The sequence below is a fragment of the Penicillium cosmopolitanum genome (assembly GCF_028827165.1).
Source record: "Penicillium cosmopolitanum strain IBT 29677 chromosome Unknown utg000009l:1.0-9042332.0:1.0-9050551.0, whole genome shotgun sequence".
Taxonomy (NCBI): domain Eukaryota; kingdom Fungi; phylum Ascomycota; class Eurotiomycetes; order Eurotiales; family Aspergillaceae; genus Penicillium; species Penicillium cosmopolitanum.
This window is the reverse complement of record NW_026622679.1, coordinates 798,529-816,677: the sequence shown is the minus strand read 5'-3', so window position 1 is coordinate 816,677 and position 18,149 is coordinate 798,529. Positions and strand designations below refer to the sequence as shown.

Below are 18,149 nucleotides of genomic sequence, written 5' to 3'. Positions count from 1 at the left end.
CAGAATCAGGACGTAACCTCTGCTTTAGTTACCCCAACCGTGGTGGTGGTGACCGTGGCCACCGTGCGCACCGGGGAAACCGCTCGACTGAGGGCCACCGCTGGGCAGAGGGAATCCACTGGGAGTGGGGAACCCGCTGGGCAATCCACTGGGGAATCCACCAGGAATGGGACCACCGAATGGAGGAGGGGTAGGCTTGGTACCGACAGTCCTCCAAGACCACGTGGGAGGAGGTCCGGTAGGGGCAGCACCAGGACCAGCGGAGGAGTGGATGGGGAGGTTAGGGGCACCCTGAGGAGGAGCGTTGAAGCGGCGGCGCTTAGAGCTGGAGCTCAGCTTTCCAACACCGGCATTTGCCAGGACAGAAGATTGGACGCGACTGGTGTCGACGACGGAGATGCCAGATTCACCCTTTGGCCAGCTGGACAGGACAGAGGAGTCGGAAGCGGACAATTCACCGGACGAGGTGAGGGTGTTGGCGACACAGGTGCGGCCGAGAGCAGAGTCGCAGGATGACTTGTCGCTGGCGCTGACGGCGTAGGTCTGGCCGGGCGAGCTGTCCTCCAGGAAGGGAGTGTCGACCTGGTTGAAGACGTTTCCTTCAATCAGGGCATTGGTGCCATCGCCGACATCGAATGCGTGGCCAGTGTTGTTGTACCAGTAGTTGTTGTAGGCGTGCCAATAGCTGTTGAACTCGAGCTTGGGCGAACGGCCAGAGGTGTGATGAATGTAGTTGCCAGTGAAGGTGACCTTGTCATTCTTTCCGTAGCCGAGACTGGAATACCATTAGCTGAGGTCATGTTTAACGATATGACTGGCGAGACTTACACGGTCCAATAGTGGTGGCCGTCGCAGGTGGCGGACCAACTCGTTTGACCGTCAAATTCATTGTTGGAGATAGTGACACGACCACCTGGAGATGGTTAGCTGAGATGCTTCTATCGGCTTATTAAGATACTTACTAGCTTCGTAACCAGCAACAAAGTGCTGACGACCGATCAGAGAGGTCTTAACATGGTCAATCCAGACCAGGTCGGAGCCATCCAGGGTAATGGCATCACCGCCCCAGATGTACTGAGGGTTCAGCTCGGTGATGTGAATATTCTGGACGATGACATTGCTAACGCCATTGCGAATACGCAGACCTTTACCACGAAGAATACCAGAGCTGCCAACACCAACGATGGACTTGTTCGAGGCAACATCGATACCCTCGAGAGCGGCCTTGTCATAAGTGCAGGTCAGAGTGGGATAGTCACCACACCAGTCAGAGGAATCAAGGTCAATCGCGTTCTGACCAGAGCTGCCGCAGGTATTGGACGAGGGCTTGCAACATTTGCAGTCGCTACACTTGCTGCCGAGGAAGTTGAACTCCTTGTCGATGAGAATCGTACGGGGAGTGCTGTCAGTCAACCACGATGTGAGCTCGGCAGTGTCACTAGGAGAAGCGGCGCTGGCACTTCCACCACCAGTGGTACCAGTCGCGAAACCGAATGCCTTTCCAGAGACGCCAGCGGCCTGGGCAGTGGCTCCAAGCAGCGCAAGAGCCGTGAGGAGGGATTTTTGGATTGCCATATCGGGGCTGAGGGATGAAGGGAAAGTACTGAACCAGCAGTATATCAAAGAATGGAGGTATAAAAAGAACGAATGGGCCGAAGTGGCAAAGGAAAAGAAAGACAGATGACCCGCGTCAATAGCATTGCGCAACACAGTGATTTTATATATCTGCACGCATATTCTCATAGCCCAAAGAGGCAATGAAGAGCATCTTGGCTTCGTTTGAGCTTGAGTAGAAGTGAGGCTCGCAGTGAAGATCCATGCTCCTTTGTGTCCACGGACCGAGCACCGCGGTGGTATCTTGTCCCCAGCATCGCAGAGATTGTCCATAAATGATATCGCAGGGCGGACCACTGATCGACCGGCCACTTGCCCGTTCCTAAGGATGGACTCCACCGGGACGTTTCAGCGAAGCCCTAGTCGGGGCGTGGGCGCCGTGAACCTTGTTTGTAACAGGGAAAATATGTGAATGGTTCGTACATGGTTCTATCTTCCAAGTTCTTTTTGGGAGGCCGACGCGATTTTCCCCTGCAGGTGGCAGTTGAAGGTACCGTCGTTGCGCAGCATTACCTAGGTACATGTCACCTAGATTTCACAGCGACGCTTCCTCGGAAGAAACTCGGGGATATGATCTGATGTAGAAATGATCTGATGCACATATCAAGTGAAACTTCGGCGAATGCTCTATTTGATTTGTTTCACGTTATCACTGTCTACTGTCAGTGGGACATTGCTTATGTTGTCAGTGGAGCAACCATTGCACAACGAGACGGGGTCAAATTCTCCACTTACCGCAATAAATCCCGTGTCTGGGATGTTAATTTGTACTGGCCAATCCCTCTAGTGCTGCTAGAACACGTCTGGATCATTGCTTGATGCCTGCCCTGCATACAAATGTGACCGAAGACCGGGGAAAGGTGGAAATCGGGCGCCCCCCTGTTGAAACTGGGAGGTTCAGAACGAAACAAAACATTTCAGCTGATGTATGTAAATGATTTGATTCTACTCCATAGCGCCAGGCGGCAGTATTCTGACGCCAGCTAATATATTCTAAGGATCTTCATCCCCATCAATATATAGCCCGGATCCATTCCGAGTGATGCTTAGCCATAAGCCACCCAACAATCTTGTTATATTAAAGCGGTTGATCGTTCATCAGATTAGTCCCACTCAGGCCACACCGTGATTTCCCTGAGATCCTCTCGATGGGCCATGTAATAAGCCTGTCCTAGCATATGGAGCTTGCGACGATCCGTCTTCTTCGACTTGGTTCGTGGAATTCGGTCGACGAGTAGGAAGAGGCTAGGGACATAGTAGGTTGGCAGGCTCTGCCGAACCCCTTCGCTGAGGACTTGAGTGAGAGCATAGATTGCATGACGCTGCATTATCGGGCGAAATTGCATCTCTTCGACAGGACCCGTCTCCATGTTCATTGGGTTATTGGCAAGGTATAGGTATACCCCAAGAATTGGGTCGCCCGCGCCATCCACAGCACCCAAGACATCCACCACTGCGGCATCACCAGTTGACAGATGTTGGCGAAGTACGTACTCTACTTGGCCGGCTTCCACTCTTGCCCCGTCGAGTTTCAGCATTGTATCTTTCCGCCCGATGAGCTCAATGGTTCCATCGTGATTGTACCGGCCAAGATCCCCGGATCTGTAGAATCGATGTCGTGGTCGATCGCCATGGAGCTGTGCCATCCAGACAGGAAGGGCCGTCAAGAAGTTTTCCGATTTTCCGGAGACATGGTCTAAATAGCCTCTTGAAATGTGGGGGCCCTCCACGAGCAGCTCTCCTATCGCTCCCACGGGCATCAGTAGATCGGGGTGGTCTTGATTCGCAATCCAGATGGCGCCACTAGCTGGTCTTCCAACAACAGCACCGTGGCCCATTTGAAGGTTAGGATTGTGAGCACATAGAGATGCTACCTCCCCCATGCCATACTGGTTTACAACCTTCACGCGAGTCAGCCACTTGGCGAGAACCGCGTCGGAGATGGGCTCCCCGCCAATGCACATCATCTTTAGCGTCGGCACCCGGTCGGGGTTAATCTCGATGGCGACTGAAGGGGTGGCGAACATCATATTAGCCTGGAGGTCATTGATATCTGTCATCAGGGCATCCATTGACAGCGAAGTTGTGGGGACGCAGCAGCAGCCACCGGCTAGCAGAGGTGCGAGGAAATCATTATTACTGATATCAAAGGCGTAGGCATCGAATTGAAAAAGGCGTGAATGAGGGCCCATCCCCATGACGCGAATGTAATCGGTGAGAGCGGACGCGTAACTTCGGTGCTCTTGGATGATTCCCTTGGGTTTACCGGTACTGCCCGAAGTGAAGAGTACTACGCAAGCATCGGTAGGCTTAACATCGACAGATGGTACTGCAGGCATGGAAGGAAGCTCTCGGAGAGAACCCGCGCTCACTTCAAACTGGACTTCTACAAGTTCCGTATACCTTGATGCGTATCCGGTCGATGTCAGCATGATTTTAATTTGAGTTCGCTCCAGGACAGATGCCAGATACGGTGGCGGGTCACTGCCATCAACGCAGATGTATGCACCACCGGCCATTAGAATTGCAAGACGGGCTACGATCGCCCAGGTTGACTTGTAGAAAGTGCAGGCGACAAAAACGCCCGGTCGAACACCCTTATCAACCAGCCAATGCGCCAGGCGAGATGCAAGATCACTGAGTTCACTATAGGTGAGATCGCCATCCCATGATCGGATAGCTGGTGCATCCGGGGTCGTCACGGCGTGACGCAAGCAGAGATCATGAAGTAAGGCCTCTTGAGAGGGTGCAAGAGATCTAGTAAAGTCGGCAATCTGGGCACGATCATTTGACCCGCATAAATCCACGGCACCGATCGATTGCATCGACGTCATGCCAATTGAAGAGAGAGCTCGATTGAAACTGTGAAGCAAGCTCGTTGCCAGTGGTAAGCTGATTTGAGAGTCACCCACATCGAGCTGTGCATGCAAGAGGTCATCTGGCGTACGTCTGACGAAGAGACGCATTCCATCCCCGGGGATTTCCTGTACCAGCGAAATGGAGCAGCAAGCGTGGCACCGACTCATGCAGGCTTTTTGACCCAAGTCCACTGCCCGCTGGTAAGCAATGGTCGTGTTATAGCGGGAATCCTTGCCATCATGTCCATGCACGCCATTGGCACATGACTCCTTTATGGGGGCATTGAGACCATTTGTAATCTGCCCGAACAAGTCATGCACTGGTTCTTGTGTGTCGATGTGGATCTGTGTCGTAGGGGCACTGGGATCATCAGACCCCCCCGACATAACAACTTCCCTTGGTGTACTGCTCGCCAACGTACAGGGTGGTCGAGGAAGTGAAGGCTCCAACTGTAATCGCCCAAGCAAGTTGAAAAAGACGTTGAAGCTGGATATCAGAAGCCTCGGATTTGACGATTGTTGGTGCGTTGAAAATCTCGACGAGCCGCAGAAGGAGCCGGGGGTGCTCGGAAAGCTGTAGATACACGGTCGAGTCTTTCAGACTATTCGGCTGGTCTTCCAGGGGAACCAGAGCTAGCGGCTGGTCCAAGGTATCGGAATCTAACAGAATGGGCGCCATGGTGGTGATAACAATGACAATGCTCTCGCGATGATTCCTGAGTTGTGGTTGGAGAGAGTGAGTTTCTGAGACAGGAATTTAACCGGGATACTTGTGATTAAATGGCAGCTGTCAAGCTGCAACGGTCCGGAAGGGCGTTCCACGGACATGGCTGATGCGGCGCAACGAGGGGTTGGCTTTGTTGGACAAAGAAAGTACTCAATGAGGTTTCGCGCCCAAGCGCCCGTCTGGGAGGCGTCTGTTGGGGAATCTTGGATGCTGCAGGCCTCGTGGAATTGGCATGAATCGATTCGGTCGGGATGTTTGCCCCAACGGCCACATTTGCAAATGGGCTGACTGGTGGGCGCGGCCGTTCGTGAAGGGTGCGGAACGGCGCAACTGGGGTAAGCGGTGCCGGGGGGTTGAGCGAATGGGGGAGACGAAAAGGATCATGGTGGATGAGGTGCAGATCGAGTGGGAAAGGGTTCAGCTGATGTGAGGGAGATCATAGTTCGCGGTTGGTGGTTGGTGGAGGTGGAGGTGGAAGAGGAGAAGTTTGAGGGGAAACGGGGAAATCGGGGAAATGCGACCTGTGGGCACTCACGCCAGGCCTCGTTTCTGCAGCACCACGTCAATCACACCTGGCCAACTTGAAAGTTAAAAAGTCTCAAAGTACGAGATGGCCGAGATGTTCGCAGGGATATAGTGTGGATAACCATGATAATAACATTCATAACATTAGCGGTGCGTATTAGATAGGCATGGGAGAGTGGCTGAATCAAGGCTATGGTAGTACAAGGGACATATATAAACATCAGAGACACGATCTATAGGAGGTAGACACCCCGTCTAAGAACTTGAAGCCACTGGTGTTCTTTTGTTCAACTTCTGAACCATCGCAGGATGACTTTGACATAGTTCTCACTGGTTAAAAGAAGGTAGACAATAACATCAGACGGCATTCTGCATGATGCCAGGACGCACTCCCTCGAGAATCGTCGCGACTTCCTTCCACAGCTTAATGCGGGCCTGTCGCCCTTCATCACTGCGCACCCATGGTGACAATGCAGTGTTTTCAACGTGGCCGTCGGTCATGTAGGCACCATGGCTCTCGAGTCCGGCTGTGATCCCTGCCACCAGGGTACGTGATCCAATCTCGGTTGTTCGTGCCAGTAATAGCCGGATAACCTGGGCTGCACCACCTGCTTCGCGTCCTAGGGAGGAATGGCAGAGGCCTGGGTTAATCATATTGATGATCACTTCTGATCCTCGCACCCGACCAGCTAGCTCCTGCACAACCAGAACCTCAAGGAGCTTGGACAATCGGTATCGCTCGTTCATTTTGGCCTTGGATTCTTCGGAGAGGGTCTCGAGGATATGGTCGGCCTTCCACTCGGGAAGTGAAACCCAGGCATGGACTTCGCTGACCACAAAACTGAGCCGGGGCTGGCTGCCTGGTACAGTTTTGCCTGTCTTTTTGAGAATAGGAAGGACGAGTAGTGACAGAAGCAAGGTATTGACAACATTAACAGTGATAGAACGCTCTAATCCCTCTGCCTTTGCGTAGTTGAGAGTTGCTACTCCGGCATTCAGTAGAGCAGCATCTAGTTGGGGCAGCTGGGCAATGCGGTCTCCAAAGTCCAGCACCGATTGATTGGATGCTAGGTCAACCTCCCAGACTTCACAAACGCCTGAACGGCCAGTGGATGTTTCGATTTGCTGCTTGGCTTCTTCGCCAGCGGGGACATTGCGTACTGCGAGAATGACACGGGAGGCACCTAGGCGAACCACATGACGAGCCGCCTCGAATCCCAGTCCGACGTTGGCACCAGTGATGAGAACAGTTTGGTTGGCAAATGACTGTTCGGGGTAGGGGGGTCGAACGCAGAATTGAGAGTAGAGGAAGCCCATGTTGTAGGTGGTTGTAGGTGATTGTAGGTGATTGCAGATGAGGTGAATGGAGAATTCCGTGGTTGAATGGTTGAATATTTCAAGGGGGATTGTTTTTGATGATTACCAGGACCATTGCGGAATGGGATGTCTTTATATAAGGTGACTCCATGAGGAAGTTGAAGCTGTTCGTAGCTGTTGGTCGCTGTTCATGTCGGAAATTAGTTGACACGGTGATAAATGTGGAGCCTCGTCAAAGGCCTAATGCCGCCACGGCGCGATGGGGGCTTTTGCTAACCCCGAGCCTTGTGGACTTCCAAATGCCGGGACTAGTAGTAGTACAATCAGATTGTGGGAGGTGGGTGAAATGGAAAGGAAGATAGTTAGCGGGAGTATGTAGGAGTATAGGAGTGTAGGAGTGTGTAGAGGAAAGTAAACATGAAGTTCCAAGGTTGCCGAGGTAGCCTTGACTAGAGGAATAGTAGTGGTGGTTTAGTCAATGCAATTGGCTTAGTAGTCAGAATAACTACTAGTATTGTATTTCTTTCATTTTATCAATCTAGAATATCCCGGTCTATAGAATATTCTATAGAATATACTTACTATACTGTTACTATACTTGCTGTAGTGTAGTTTTGTCTATTGTGCTGCCTGATCCCATGGCATGACGTAATCCCCTTTGGGACATTTGGAGATCTCCAACTTGCAACTTCAACTTTACTTCAACTTCACTCACACCTCCTTATATCTCACCCCCCCTAAAACACAATGGGCCACTTCGGTCAAAAAGTACTCAACGCCTTAGGCGTCAATCACTCCCACGACCAGCAACAAACCCCACCATACGGAGGAAATGGAGGATACGGAGGATACCCTGGCGGGCCACCACCACCACCACCACCAGGTGGCCAATTCCCCCCAATCCCCCCCGGACATCCAGGTCCCCAACACCCAGGTCGTGGTCTAGTGAACAATGATGAACGTGCACTCTCTTCTCACCCTAACCGAGGAACCTACCCACGTCTTGCCCGACTCTCCGATGGCTCCATTCTCTCCTCCTTCACACGCTTCCCAGACGGACAACGCGCTCTTTGCGTGGCACGCAGCACCGACAATGGACACACCTTCGAAAACATCTCCGAAGTGACCCGCGCCGCAGGCGATGTCGATAACATGTTCCTCTGTGAGGTGGGACCGGGAGTTGTCCTCGCAGCCTTCCGCAACCACGATAAAGGAGACAACGGCCCCACGCACTTCCGGATCACCGTTTGTAGGTCCACGGACGGCGGCAACACGTGGCGCTTTGCATCGCAAGCCGCGGAGAAAAAAACCCCCATTTGGAATCTGGGAACCTTTTATGCGTGTGGGTCGGAGGGGCGAGGTCCAACTGACCTACTCCGAAGAATTCGCCCATAATAACCAATGTACCATGCTCACCGTCTCGCATGATCAGGGGAGTACCTGGAGTCGCCCAACCTGCTTGCATGGGGACAATGATCCCCGTCGTGATGGTATGAATGGTATTGCGCGCACATTTGATAATGGCCGGGAGGCTCTCGTGATGGTCTTTGAAACTACGACGTATGGTCCGTTTAATGTCGAAGCGCTGATCTCCTACGATGACGGCGCCTCCTGGCACAATAGGCACCAGGTCTTCCGACCCCGACAGGGACACAATGCGGGTTCCCCGCAAGTTGCCTCGTTCGCGGATGGCTCCCTGGTCTGTGTCTTCATGACGGATGATGATTCGGATCAAGTGGCCTGGGTCAAACATGCTTCCATTAAGGTTTGCTTCGCAGGTCCTCCCCAGAATGGACAGCTTAGGTGGGGACCCCCAATTATGGTTTCGCCAGCATCTAGCTTCTGGCCTGGAGTGATGGCCTTGGATCATCACACGGCCCTGGTCACGTATGATCGAGGAGGGCCTTTGGCCAAGTCGGTTACCTGGCAGACATGGTAACTAGCCAACTATGGACCAGAGGTATTCGAACAATGCTACGAAACATAATGAACATACAACTCTATGATCTCAATCAAAAAAAATTATCCAATTGAATCGTCATCTGAGATATGCAGTGATGTTCTTTGAACCCGCATACAGTGGCGACCAATATTGCCTTCCACATCTTGAAACAGAGACCCGCCTTGAAACCCTTAGTCACACGTTTCAGTTAACCTAATAGATATTGCACGTATGTGACCTGTTCAGGCATGACCACATGACCACCTCTGGGTATCCTTTCCCCTTTAATCGCTCATTGCCCACCTACTGTTGTGACCTTGATGGTCTAGGCACGCACCAGGGCAACACTATCAAATTTCGTCGTTGTCGAGAACCACTGGCATGTCTTATATGTAGCCTTGTTAGCTCATTTTGATTCTGGCTCTGTCTGTTTTTAGGTTTGAAGAGAGCTCGCTTTGACTATCGGGATCATGCCACTAGATATGAGATAAAACAAAGATCCAGTGCTATTGAGTTATTTAACTGAGCTTTGCTTTGTACTCCCCTGCCTGACAATTTGACACGAGATGGAACTTCCTTTGAAATTTATAGACACGACTCGATGAAAACGTCCTCGTCATAGGATAGAGTGAAGCACAACTTCATTTTCACCTTGTTGAAAGTAGTAGTGACCACCTTGTTTCGCCAGTTAGTAGATATCAATTACCCAGCAAAGGTTACTCACTATCACCGCGCAGAATAACTTCTTTATTAGGGGCAAAATTCATATCAGTTTCAACATGCCGGACGTCCTTATATTCCTGGCCATTTAAGGTATCTGTACGGAAAAGAGTAAATTCTTCAATCTCTCCGGTGACACCTTTGAATCGAGTGTCAGCCCTTGTGTTATTACCCAGGGCTATTTTCGAAATATCGTACGCCGACACAGCGATCTCGTCGTTGACAAATTTGGCGCCAGGCATTGTAGAATACAGTAGGATATTTTTGTTAGGACTTGAAAAGGGCTTCGTATGGAAGTATGGTAGCGAAGCAGTGGCCAGTCAGTATCTTTTCAGAAGCTGTCGCGGTTCTTGTTAATATTGCTGGGGACTGGATATCATGAGATCTAAATATCCGTACTAGTAGTAGTATTGGGTTGAACATGTACTGTCGTCATACTAATAACGATTACTACTAGTACTTCTCTACTATACATCAGTCATGATATCATGACTGATTCTGGATTAGGACTAGTTTTGAAGCTATAACAATAATTGATTACAGTGGCTTATGACACCTTCAGTATCGTCCATTCGGGTCCGTGGCATAGCTTTCAATACATGAAACACCATATCGAGACTAGCATATCACTGAGTAGGGTCTAGAAGAACATACTATGTATCTTTCCGACATTGCATGCAATAGCGGTTGGCTCTATAATTGGGCGTTCAGCAAACATTCTCTGGGATTGGCTGGAGTTGTGTTCCGATCAATATGAAAATGACGCAACTTCGTTTTGGTGTAAGATCAAACATTTACAGGGCCCAACGTGATGAATATCGACATCATCAAGAGACCTCAGGACCCCAAATCATGTCATGCTGGCTAGTAACTTGGTTCCAAGGTTATCCAGGTAACCCGTACATTGAATATCGTACATGTCCCCACCTGGGCAGTTGAAGCTTTTCCCCTGGAGCCCCAAAAGTCACGGTCTCACCTCGGTGCCCTGAAAGAACCATAGAAGCAAAGATAATTATATATTAGTTCATCAGATTAGATAACTATTCATCATAATCGAACCCCGACCTTCTTTCTAGAAGATGTCGAAAAATTCACAGGCTTCGGCGAACTTGTTTGAATCCACAGACAATTTATTGCTGAACAAAACGAACGCACAAAATCCTTGTAATTCAAAGCGCCAATCCAAATGACAAAGTATGAGCAACCCTCTTCAGCTATACTCTAAGCGATTCTCAATCGGTTCGTTGATCTCGGCCCATAGGTGAACCGGACAAGTAACGCTGTACAGGATCCGGGTCACCCGATCCACACTGAGAGACCTTGCGTCCGGCCTTCTTCCTGTCTGCTGCAAGTACTTGAGCGAATGGGGATTTCTCCCGGATTGTCGGTCCTTTCCAGTAGAAGATGTAGATCGGAATCGTGAAGATGATAGCCATGAATCCCAAAAATGTCGATGGCCACTCGAGCGTATTGGTTTTGCCCATGTTGCTGTACACTGGGGGGTGTGAATAATCCTTCGTTTTCTTTGCTTGGGTTATTGCTATAGGTATCACTTACTCGGAACAGAGTACATTGCTGCTACGCCGGCGAGGAAATCTCGCGCGAAGCCATTACCCCCCTGTGGCCGAGGCGGAGTATGGTCCATATGAGGCGATCATGTAATCTATCGTTGCCATGTAGATTGCGAACTAGATCCAAAAGGTTAGGTTATATCCTCGGGAGTTCTGAATTATGAAGTTGAATCATCTCAGATAACTCACATTGGCAATTGCAATTAAGGAGGAAAATATCATCGGTGCAATCCAGTGAACATGTGGTGGTCCGAGACTTGTCCAGGCGAAGCCAAACAGCCCAATCGATAGTAAAGGTGCCACTGTCACGGTTAGAGCACACTTCCAATTGCTTTTTCATGTTAAAAGGGAATGATTACCGAATAAGAGCCAATAGAGTCGAGCTTCCGGTTGTAACCCATCCGGATCACGCTCCCGAGCCCTGTTATGTTTGGCGATCCAGGGTATGAAAGAGAAATAAGCAATTAAATATCCGACCAGAATACTAAGAACGGTTAGTAAGCGAATGATGTAGAAGTTATCATAGCGGTGGCATCTGCATCTATACTCACGGGATAAATGCAAGTCCAATCTCAATAGTATTGAACCCCCATTGCTTATATACCGGAGTATAAGACTGAAGGAAAGTGAAGATCAAAGAATCACTAAATCCACTCAGTAATGCAAGACACAGGACAATTGGCTCGCGGCAGAACATGATAAAAGGCCGAAGCCAGATCATCAAGATCCAGCGGAATGTCAGCCTGTTGCCTTTCAACTCATCTCCACTCCAAACCATATCCCCAGCCGCCCTTCGTCGCCTCGCTTCGCGGGTAACCAGAAGGCTACACCGAGTCTCGGGTATGGTCCAGTGCAGGAGTTGTACAAAACCGCCAAGAATCAACTGTAGCCAAAAATTCCAATGCCAGTCAAGGAAAGTTGCCACAAATCCGCCTACAATCGGCGCAATCACAGACCCAGCCACGGATGATAGAACAATAAAGGCAACGGCATATTGCTGGTGCTCTGCCTCCCACATATCAGCCACCATACCAAGAGTCACAGACCCACCAGCCGATGAAAGGCCGCCGAGCAAACGACAGATGACGATCGTGCCGAAGTTCGGAGCCAGCGCACATGGTATCTGCCAGATATTGACGAGGAGCAGACTCAACTGCATAATGGGCCACCTTCCAAACTCCTCGCTGAAAGGTGCCCAGAATTCGCAGCCAAAGGCATAAGCGATGAGGAAGTCCATCTGTCCGACTCGAGCTGCCTGCTTGGAGATACCGAAGTGTTTCGCATAGAGACTGATACTACTGGCGTAGAAACTTGCGTTCCAGTTCATGGATGTCTGCACGGCGAAGATGACGGATATAATATACCATTTCTTCCACCAAGGGAAAGAGTATCCCAGTTTATCGTAGCATTCCCATTCCTTCAGCTCGGAATGGTCTGAAGGTGGCTCGGTGTTGACGCCATTGGCTCCGGTCGGGCCTTGTTTCTTCTTCTTCTTCTTCTTCTTCTTCTTCTCTTGCGGAGTTCCACCTGGCGAGCGGACGCTCCCATCGGCGATATCTCCATCGGCATCGCTTTGTTTCTCGATATCCTTTTCGAGTTGCCTATCTGTGGGTGCTGTTTCGGAGGACTCGGGGCTGTCGGGTGTATGGGGCATGTTTGTTTTTTGGTAGAGTTATTATTCGATTGGTAGAATATAGGAGTCTGTAGGGATTGATGATTTCTGATCGCAAGAGGGATCACCATCTTCACTCTTTGTAAACAGAATGATCCTCGTTTTCTGGATCTGGGGATGGACCTTATATGGACGAACTATCTCTCGTAAGCGGCAATGGCATTCAAGACATACTCTATTCAGATCTTCCACGATAAGATTCCAGCGATTTCTTCTCCGATTGGTCCCGGGGGTTTATTCCACGGGATCGTGTGCTTGTTTCCATTAAACCTCGCGTGTATCGTGGTGTGGAGTGGACATCCGGGGAGAATGACCAGAAAGATCGTCACCATCGGAATCAAGACGCCCTCCGCACTTTGAATATATCCAGAAGCCGCAATTGGGGCCCGCAAATCGCGAGAACTGGATCTGGAATTGTGTTCAATTGTTCTCTATGTGCTCGGCTTTGGTCTTCCGGGGAGTTGTGCCTGTGCCTTGGACATTGGCAAGCATCGTATCACTGAGAGGGCTCGCAATTGGACCAAGGGATGCCCACGGTAGCTGCTGGTAGCTGCTATTACGCATGAATTGCGAGGACTAGGGCTTCTTCCGGGTTATCCCCGTTGATCTCCAGCTTTTGCTTTTGCCTTCAAGCTCTAGGAACAGTGTCAAGCAATGCAATGATCTGGTTATTGGAGCAATACTAGTAGTTATACTATGCGGTCATCAGTCGTAAATGGATATCCGCCAATGGCTATTTACATCGGATAATGTGTATAACTTCCGCTTACAATAGAGGGAATGCCATTCCATCCCCGCGCTGGTCACTGCCGGCACTGTAGACCGGCTTCCCTTCGTCATAGTGCAGACGAATGACTTGACCACGGCCAAACATGGAGCGCTTCCAGCCGGCAAGTACCTCGACCTTGTGGCCGAGATTGCGCAGGCCCTCCACGGTTGTGTCGCTGATTCCCTCCTCCACATAGACGGTGCGGTCCTTGTCTTCCTCCGTTGGTGCGGCGAGGCAAATGCGGGGGGGAGTCCAGGGCTGCCTGCGGGTGGTAACCAAAGGCGAGCATATTGAGAAGGACTTGGACGTGGCCCTGAGGCTGCATGAATCCGCCCATTACACCATATACGGAGTGCAAGGAATCATCGGCCACATTGGTGATCAGGGCTGGGATGATGGTGTGGTATGGTCGCTTGTGCGGTGCTAGAGCATTCGGGTGGCCCGGCTCGAGGGAAAAGTTGGCTCCACGGTTCTGCAGGGTGAAACCACAGCCAGCGGGGATGATGGCAGTGCCGAAGCCGGCATAGTTGCTGTTGATGAAGGAGATACCATTTCCTTCGCGGTCTGTCACATTAAAATACACGGTATCGCAGTGGTTGTGAGCAGGGCTGCCGTGATCCAAAAGATCGGATGTACGCTCGGGGAGAACAGTTTCGCGCGCTCAGCCAGATACTCGCGTGCCAGCAGGCCTTGCGAGGGAACCTTCTCCACGTCGGGGTCGGTCACCCACCAAGCGGCATCAGCGAAAGCAATCCGCAGACTCTCAATGACAGCATGCAGATACTCGGGAGAATTGTGTTGATCCTCGCGGAACTTGGGGATCTTGCCTGTTCGCTCGAGCTCTTCCATGATACCGAGGGCCATGAGTGCCACGATACCTTGCCCATTGGGCGGGTGTTCCCAAACACGGACGCCCTTGTTGGGGGTACCATCAGTTCCGGGGGTCTGCTTGGACACGATATCCTGTCCAGTGAACTCAAGCGAAATGGGATCGACTTCTTGGGTGCCAACCTCGGCGTGATAGGCCAAATCCTCTAGAGTCATGAAACCACCAAGATCATTTACCACCTTGACGATCTGTTCGGCAATGCGGCCCTGATAGAAGCCCTTCTTTCCCTCGGCTGCGAGAGTGCGGAAGGTCTTCGCCAAAGTGGGGTTCTTCATGATATCGCCTGGGAGCGGGGGACGCACGCCGTCCTTGGCCGATGCGTCATCCTTCAGCATCTCGCGAAAATTAGGAGACGCATTCCGAATATCATTTTCGGAGTCGTGCCACTTGGTGAGGGTTAACAAGCTTGCAGGGGAGGGGAAAGCAAGGGGTTACTCACGCCATGAGAGGAAAGTTCGGAGACGGGGAATCCTTGCTCGCCCATCTCAATAGCCGGTTGCAGGATTTGTTCTAGGGATAGCTTGCCACTGCCAAACTTTTCGACGGTGTCTACCCAACCAGCAGCGGCACCGGGGGTTGTGGTAGCCAGCGCGCTCAGCATAGGGATGCTGCCCGACTCACCGGGAGCCAGCTTCAACTCCTTGCGTACTTTTTCCAGACTGCCAGCGCCGGGGTAACGACCAGAACCGTTCAAGGCGTGAACTTTCTTGGTCTTGGAGTTGTAGAAAAGGCAGAACATGTCGCCCCCGATTCCGGTGGAGCAGGGCTCAGACATGTTGATGGCGGCGGCTGTAGTGATCAGTTTGAGGATTCATTTTTTTGCTCCAGTCTAGGATGGTGGACCAGGCTTACCAACGGCGACGGCGGCATCCTGGAGAGAGATAAAGATTAATGCTATTGGTCCCATCTTGTCTGGGCGTGAAACTTGAAAGACATACCGCGGCATTACCACCCTGGGTCAGAATTCGATGACCGGCCGCAGCAGCCAAGGGCTGGGTGCAGGCGACAATGCCATTAGAGCTGTGGACGGTGCTCCGGCGACTGGCAAAGGGCACATAATCGGGGTTCGCCTTGGCGTAGACGGCTTTGGAGTTGAGGGGCATGGTGAGAGAAAGTGTCAAAGTGCCACTGGCAGTGGATCGGCGGAATCCAGGGCAGCGTGTGGGGGTCGGGGTCGGGGTCTTTATACCAAAGTGATGGTAATTTCCATAGTCTGGAGTCCAGGGCTAGTGTGACACAATAGAGAAGCCGAGGGTGATTCAAGAATGGAGGGACCCGTGGACTCAGATAGCAAGTCTCCACTCGAGGGGTATCCCCGCCTTCCAGTTCCAATGAGGGTTTCCCTTGGAGAAGTTGGAGTCATTCGGAGAAGGTCCCAGTGTCCCCGGTGCATTGCAGGGCTGAACATAGTACTAGTAGTAGTAGGTAATACCTACTATATCAGACCAGAGTGTCAGAAAAAGGACATCCCTACCCAGATGGCAGTTCCGAGTCATGGCTGCACCAATGTTGAAGTGAGTAGTAGTGGTGGTACTAGTTAGTTATCTACTGGGAACATGCACTGGCAGTGATTGCCGCCATGATATATATGTCTCTGACCGCCTGGCAGTATAGTAGTAGTTACTACTACACTACTAGTACTAGCAGAATATATTTGATGTAACGGAAAATAATAACCTGAAACAGTTAGTGGAACTCCAGTTGGGATCAGGGATATATTTCAATACTCTATTCCTATTCCTACTCCTACTCCTACTCCTGCTGCTAGTGTACTGCTGCTGCTGTGTCTCTGCCGGTCGGGCCGAGATGATCGGCTCGTGCGGCCGAGTCTGCGAAATCGGAATACAAAGAGGATACTAGGGGGATACTAGGGGGATATTATGAGGATATTACCTACAAGTACATACCAGGACTAAGCATTAAAATACTACGATTCCGATCAAATATATCATACTATTATTACTATTACTCTTACTATCTAACTGCCAGTGGTTAAAGATACAAGCGGCTTCTCCGCATCGCCGGAGGACATCCGAGCTTCAAGTTCCTTCCCCCCCCCATATCCCCCATTCCGCTTCGGATTGCCCGTCTATAACATCCCCCCTCCCACTGTGCCACTACTCGACTCATATCTCCTTCTATACCTACTTCCCATCCCATTAATCGCTCACCATGGCCTCCATCCGCGCCAATTGCCGCAAGGTCATGTGCATCGGCCGTAACTACGCGTGCGTCACTCCCTTCTCCTTCTGCCCTCTGCCTCTGCCTCTGCCTTTGCTGACCTTGACCTTCCTGAGCTAGCGAACACATCACCGAGTTGAACAACACCACGCCCAAACAGCCTTTCTTCTTCCTCAAGCCCTCCTCCTCCATCCTCATCCCCGGCGCTGGCCCCGTTCTCCGCCCCAAGGGTGTCAGCCTGCACTATGAAGTCGAATTGGGTTTGGTCATCGGCAAGACCCTCCGGGATTTAGACCCGGAGGACAAGCAAGGTGCCTTGGATGCTATCCAGAGTGAGTACCCTGTCTTTTTTCCTTTTCTTTCTCTCGCGCTTGTTGGGGTCGACTCGATCGGGTGGGTGGTCTGCTAACCATTATTCGCGCATCGCATAGGCTATGTTCTCGCCATTGACATGACCGCCCGCAATGTTCAAGACGAAGCCAAGAAGAAGGGTCTCCCCTGGTCCATCGCTAAGGGCTTCGACACCTTCCTGCCTATTTCGCAAGAGATTGCCAAATCGCGCATTCCGAACCCGCACGACGCCTTCTTGCGCCTCAGCGTCGGAAACACCGAACGCCAGGCCGATTCGACTAGCCTCATGCTGTACCAGATCCACCAGCAGCTGGCGCAGATCTCGCGCGTGATGACCCTGGAAAAGGGTGATATTGTCCTGACTGGCACCCCCAAGGGAGTGGGTCAGGTCCAGGCGGGTGATGTGATGCGGGCCTCGATTGAGGTGGATGGCAAGGAGATTGAGGAGGGACGCATTGAGGTGGAGGTACAAGACCGAGAGGGTCGCTACGAGTTTAAGGAGACCTAGAACAGAGGGGTTGAGTCGGACAACCCGGGGATAGGATGTGTGGATGAATATAGAGACGGATGTTGCACAAACTTGCTGACATTTGTGAATAAGAATACTACCATAAACACTAGTAGTAGTAGAGATATACTCAGTGAATACTCAACTTGAAGTATACCTGTACTTATGCCATTGGCTTTGTAAATTACTCTGATGTCCATATCCAAGTATACCCTACTCTAATCCCCCCAGATAATTCCTTTCCCCCCCGCACCTCCCCACCTTTTCTCCCTTCCGCTTGCATCGGCTGGGGAACTTTCCTCTCCACATATCTCTTCATATCTCTTTCTCAACTTCAAGATCTGCTGCTCTACTGCCACTGCTGCTGTGTGGCCTCTCATTCTCCCCTTATCCTCCCTTGAATGCGACAGCTGCTGTGCATGGTGCTACCCCGATCATGGCACGCGTATAATCAAACTAGCTGAACCTGCCTCCCACTCCCCACTTCTACCTCACCTCAACCTCC

General features: G+C 51.2%; 9 protein-coding genes across 9 annotated transcripts; 3 read left to right on the top strand and 6 right to left on the bottom strand.

The window, feature by feature from the left end:
* Positions 1-24: 24 nt before the first annotated feature.
* On the bottom strand, positions 25-1,575 carry N7509_008371 (polysaccharide lyase family 1 protein; the record flags this gene model as incomplete). Its single annotated transcript, XM_056633008.1, has 3 exons — positions 25-775; positions 829-913; positions 963-1,575. The coding sequence occupies 3 exons, from the start codon at positions 1,573-1,575 to the stop codon at positions 25-27; spliced, it is 1,449 nt and encodes a 482-aa protein (XP_056483628.1).
* Positions 1,576-2,717: 1,142 nt separating this feature from the next.
* N7509_008370 (non-ribosomal peptide synthetase) lies at positions 2,718-5,151 on the bottom strand (the record flags this gene model as incomplete). The annotated part of the gene is made up of 2 exons (XM_056633007.1): positions 2,718-4,772; positions 4,858-5,151. 2 exons carry the CDS (start codon positions 5,149-5,151, stop codon positions 2,718-2,720), a joined length of 2,349 nt encoding a protein of 782 aa, XP_056483627.1.
* A 930-nt stretch (positions 5,152-6,081) lies between these two features.
* On the bottom strand, positions 6,082-7,041 carry N7509_008369 (Short-chain dehydrogenase/reductase SDR; the record flags this gene model as incomplete). The annotated part of the gene is made up of 1 exon (XM_056633006.1): positions 6,082-7,041. One exon carries the CDS (start codon positions 7,039-7,041, stop codon positions 6,082-6,084), a length of 960 nt encoding a protein of 319 aa, XP_056483626.1.
* A 747-nt stretch (positions 7,042-7,788) lies between these two features.
* On the top strand, positions 7,789-8,436 carry N7509_008368 (sialidase family protein; the record flags this gene model as incomplete). Its single annotated transcript, XM_056633005.1, has 1 exon — positions 7,789-8,436. The coding sequence occupies one exon, from the start codon at positions 7,789-7,791 to the stop codon at positions 8,434-8,436; it is 648 nt and encodes a 215-aa protein (XP_056483625.1).
* A 13-nt stretch (positions 8,437-8,449) lies between these two features.
* Positions 8,450-8,980, top strand: N7509_008367 (sialidase family protein; the record flags this gene model as incomplete). The annotated part of the gene is made up of 1 exon (XM_056633004.1): positions 8,450-8,980. One exon carries the CDS (start codon positions 8,450-8,452, stop codon positions 8,978-8,980), a length of 531 nt encoding a protein of 176 aa, XP_056483624.1.
* Positions 8,981-9,699: 719 nt separating this feature from the next.
* Positions 9,700-9,945, bottom strand: N7509_008366 (uncharacterized protein; the record flags this gene model as incomplete). Its single annotated transcript, XM_056633003.1, has 1 exon — positions 9,700-9,945. One exon carries the CDS (start codon positions 9,943-9,945, stop codon positions 9,700-9,702), a length of 246 nt encoding a protein of 81 aa, XP_056483623.1.
* Positions 9,946-10,935: 990 nt separating this feature from the next.
* Positions 10,936-12,928, bottom strand: N7509_008365 (putative MFS multidrug transporter; the record flags this gene model as incomplete). The annotated part of the gene is made up of 5 exons (XM_056633002.1): positions 10,936-11,198; positions 11,261-11,321; positions 11,464-11,576; positions 11,634-11,758; positions 11,826-12,928. 5 exons carry the CDS (start codon positions 12,926-12,928, stop codon positions 10,936-10,938), a joined length of 1,665 nt encoding a protein of 554 aa, XP_056483622.1.
* Positions 12,929-13,502: 574 nt separating this feature from the next.
* On the bottom strand, positions 13,503-15,707 carry N7509_008364 (gamma-glutamyltransferase family protein; the record flags this gene model as incomplete). Its single annotated transcript, XM_056633001.1, has 7 exons — positions 13,503-13,572; positions 13,717-13,973; positions 14,023-14,245; positions 14,299-14,990; positions 15,044-15,393; positions 15,457-15,475; positions 15,543-15,707. 7 exons carry the CDS (start codon positions 15,705-15,707, stop codon positions 13,503-13,505), a joined length of 1,776 nt encoding a protein of 591 aa, XP_056483621.1.
* A 1,069-nt stretch (positions 15,708-16,776) lies between these two features.
* On the top strand, positions 16,777-17,644 carry N7509_008363 (fumarylacetoacetate hydrolase family protein; the record flags this gene model as incomplete). The annotated part of the gene is made up of 3 exons (XM_056633000.1): positions 16,777-16,832; positions 16,906-17,117; positions 17,217-17,644. 3 exons carry the CDS (start codon positions 16,777-16,779, stop codon positions 17,642-17,644), a joined length of 696 nt encoding a protein of 231 aa, XP_056483620.1.
* Positions 17,645-18,149: the final 505 nt, after the last annotated feature.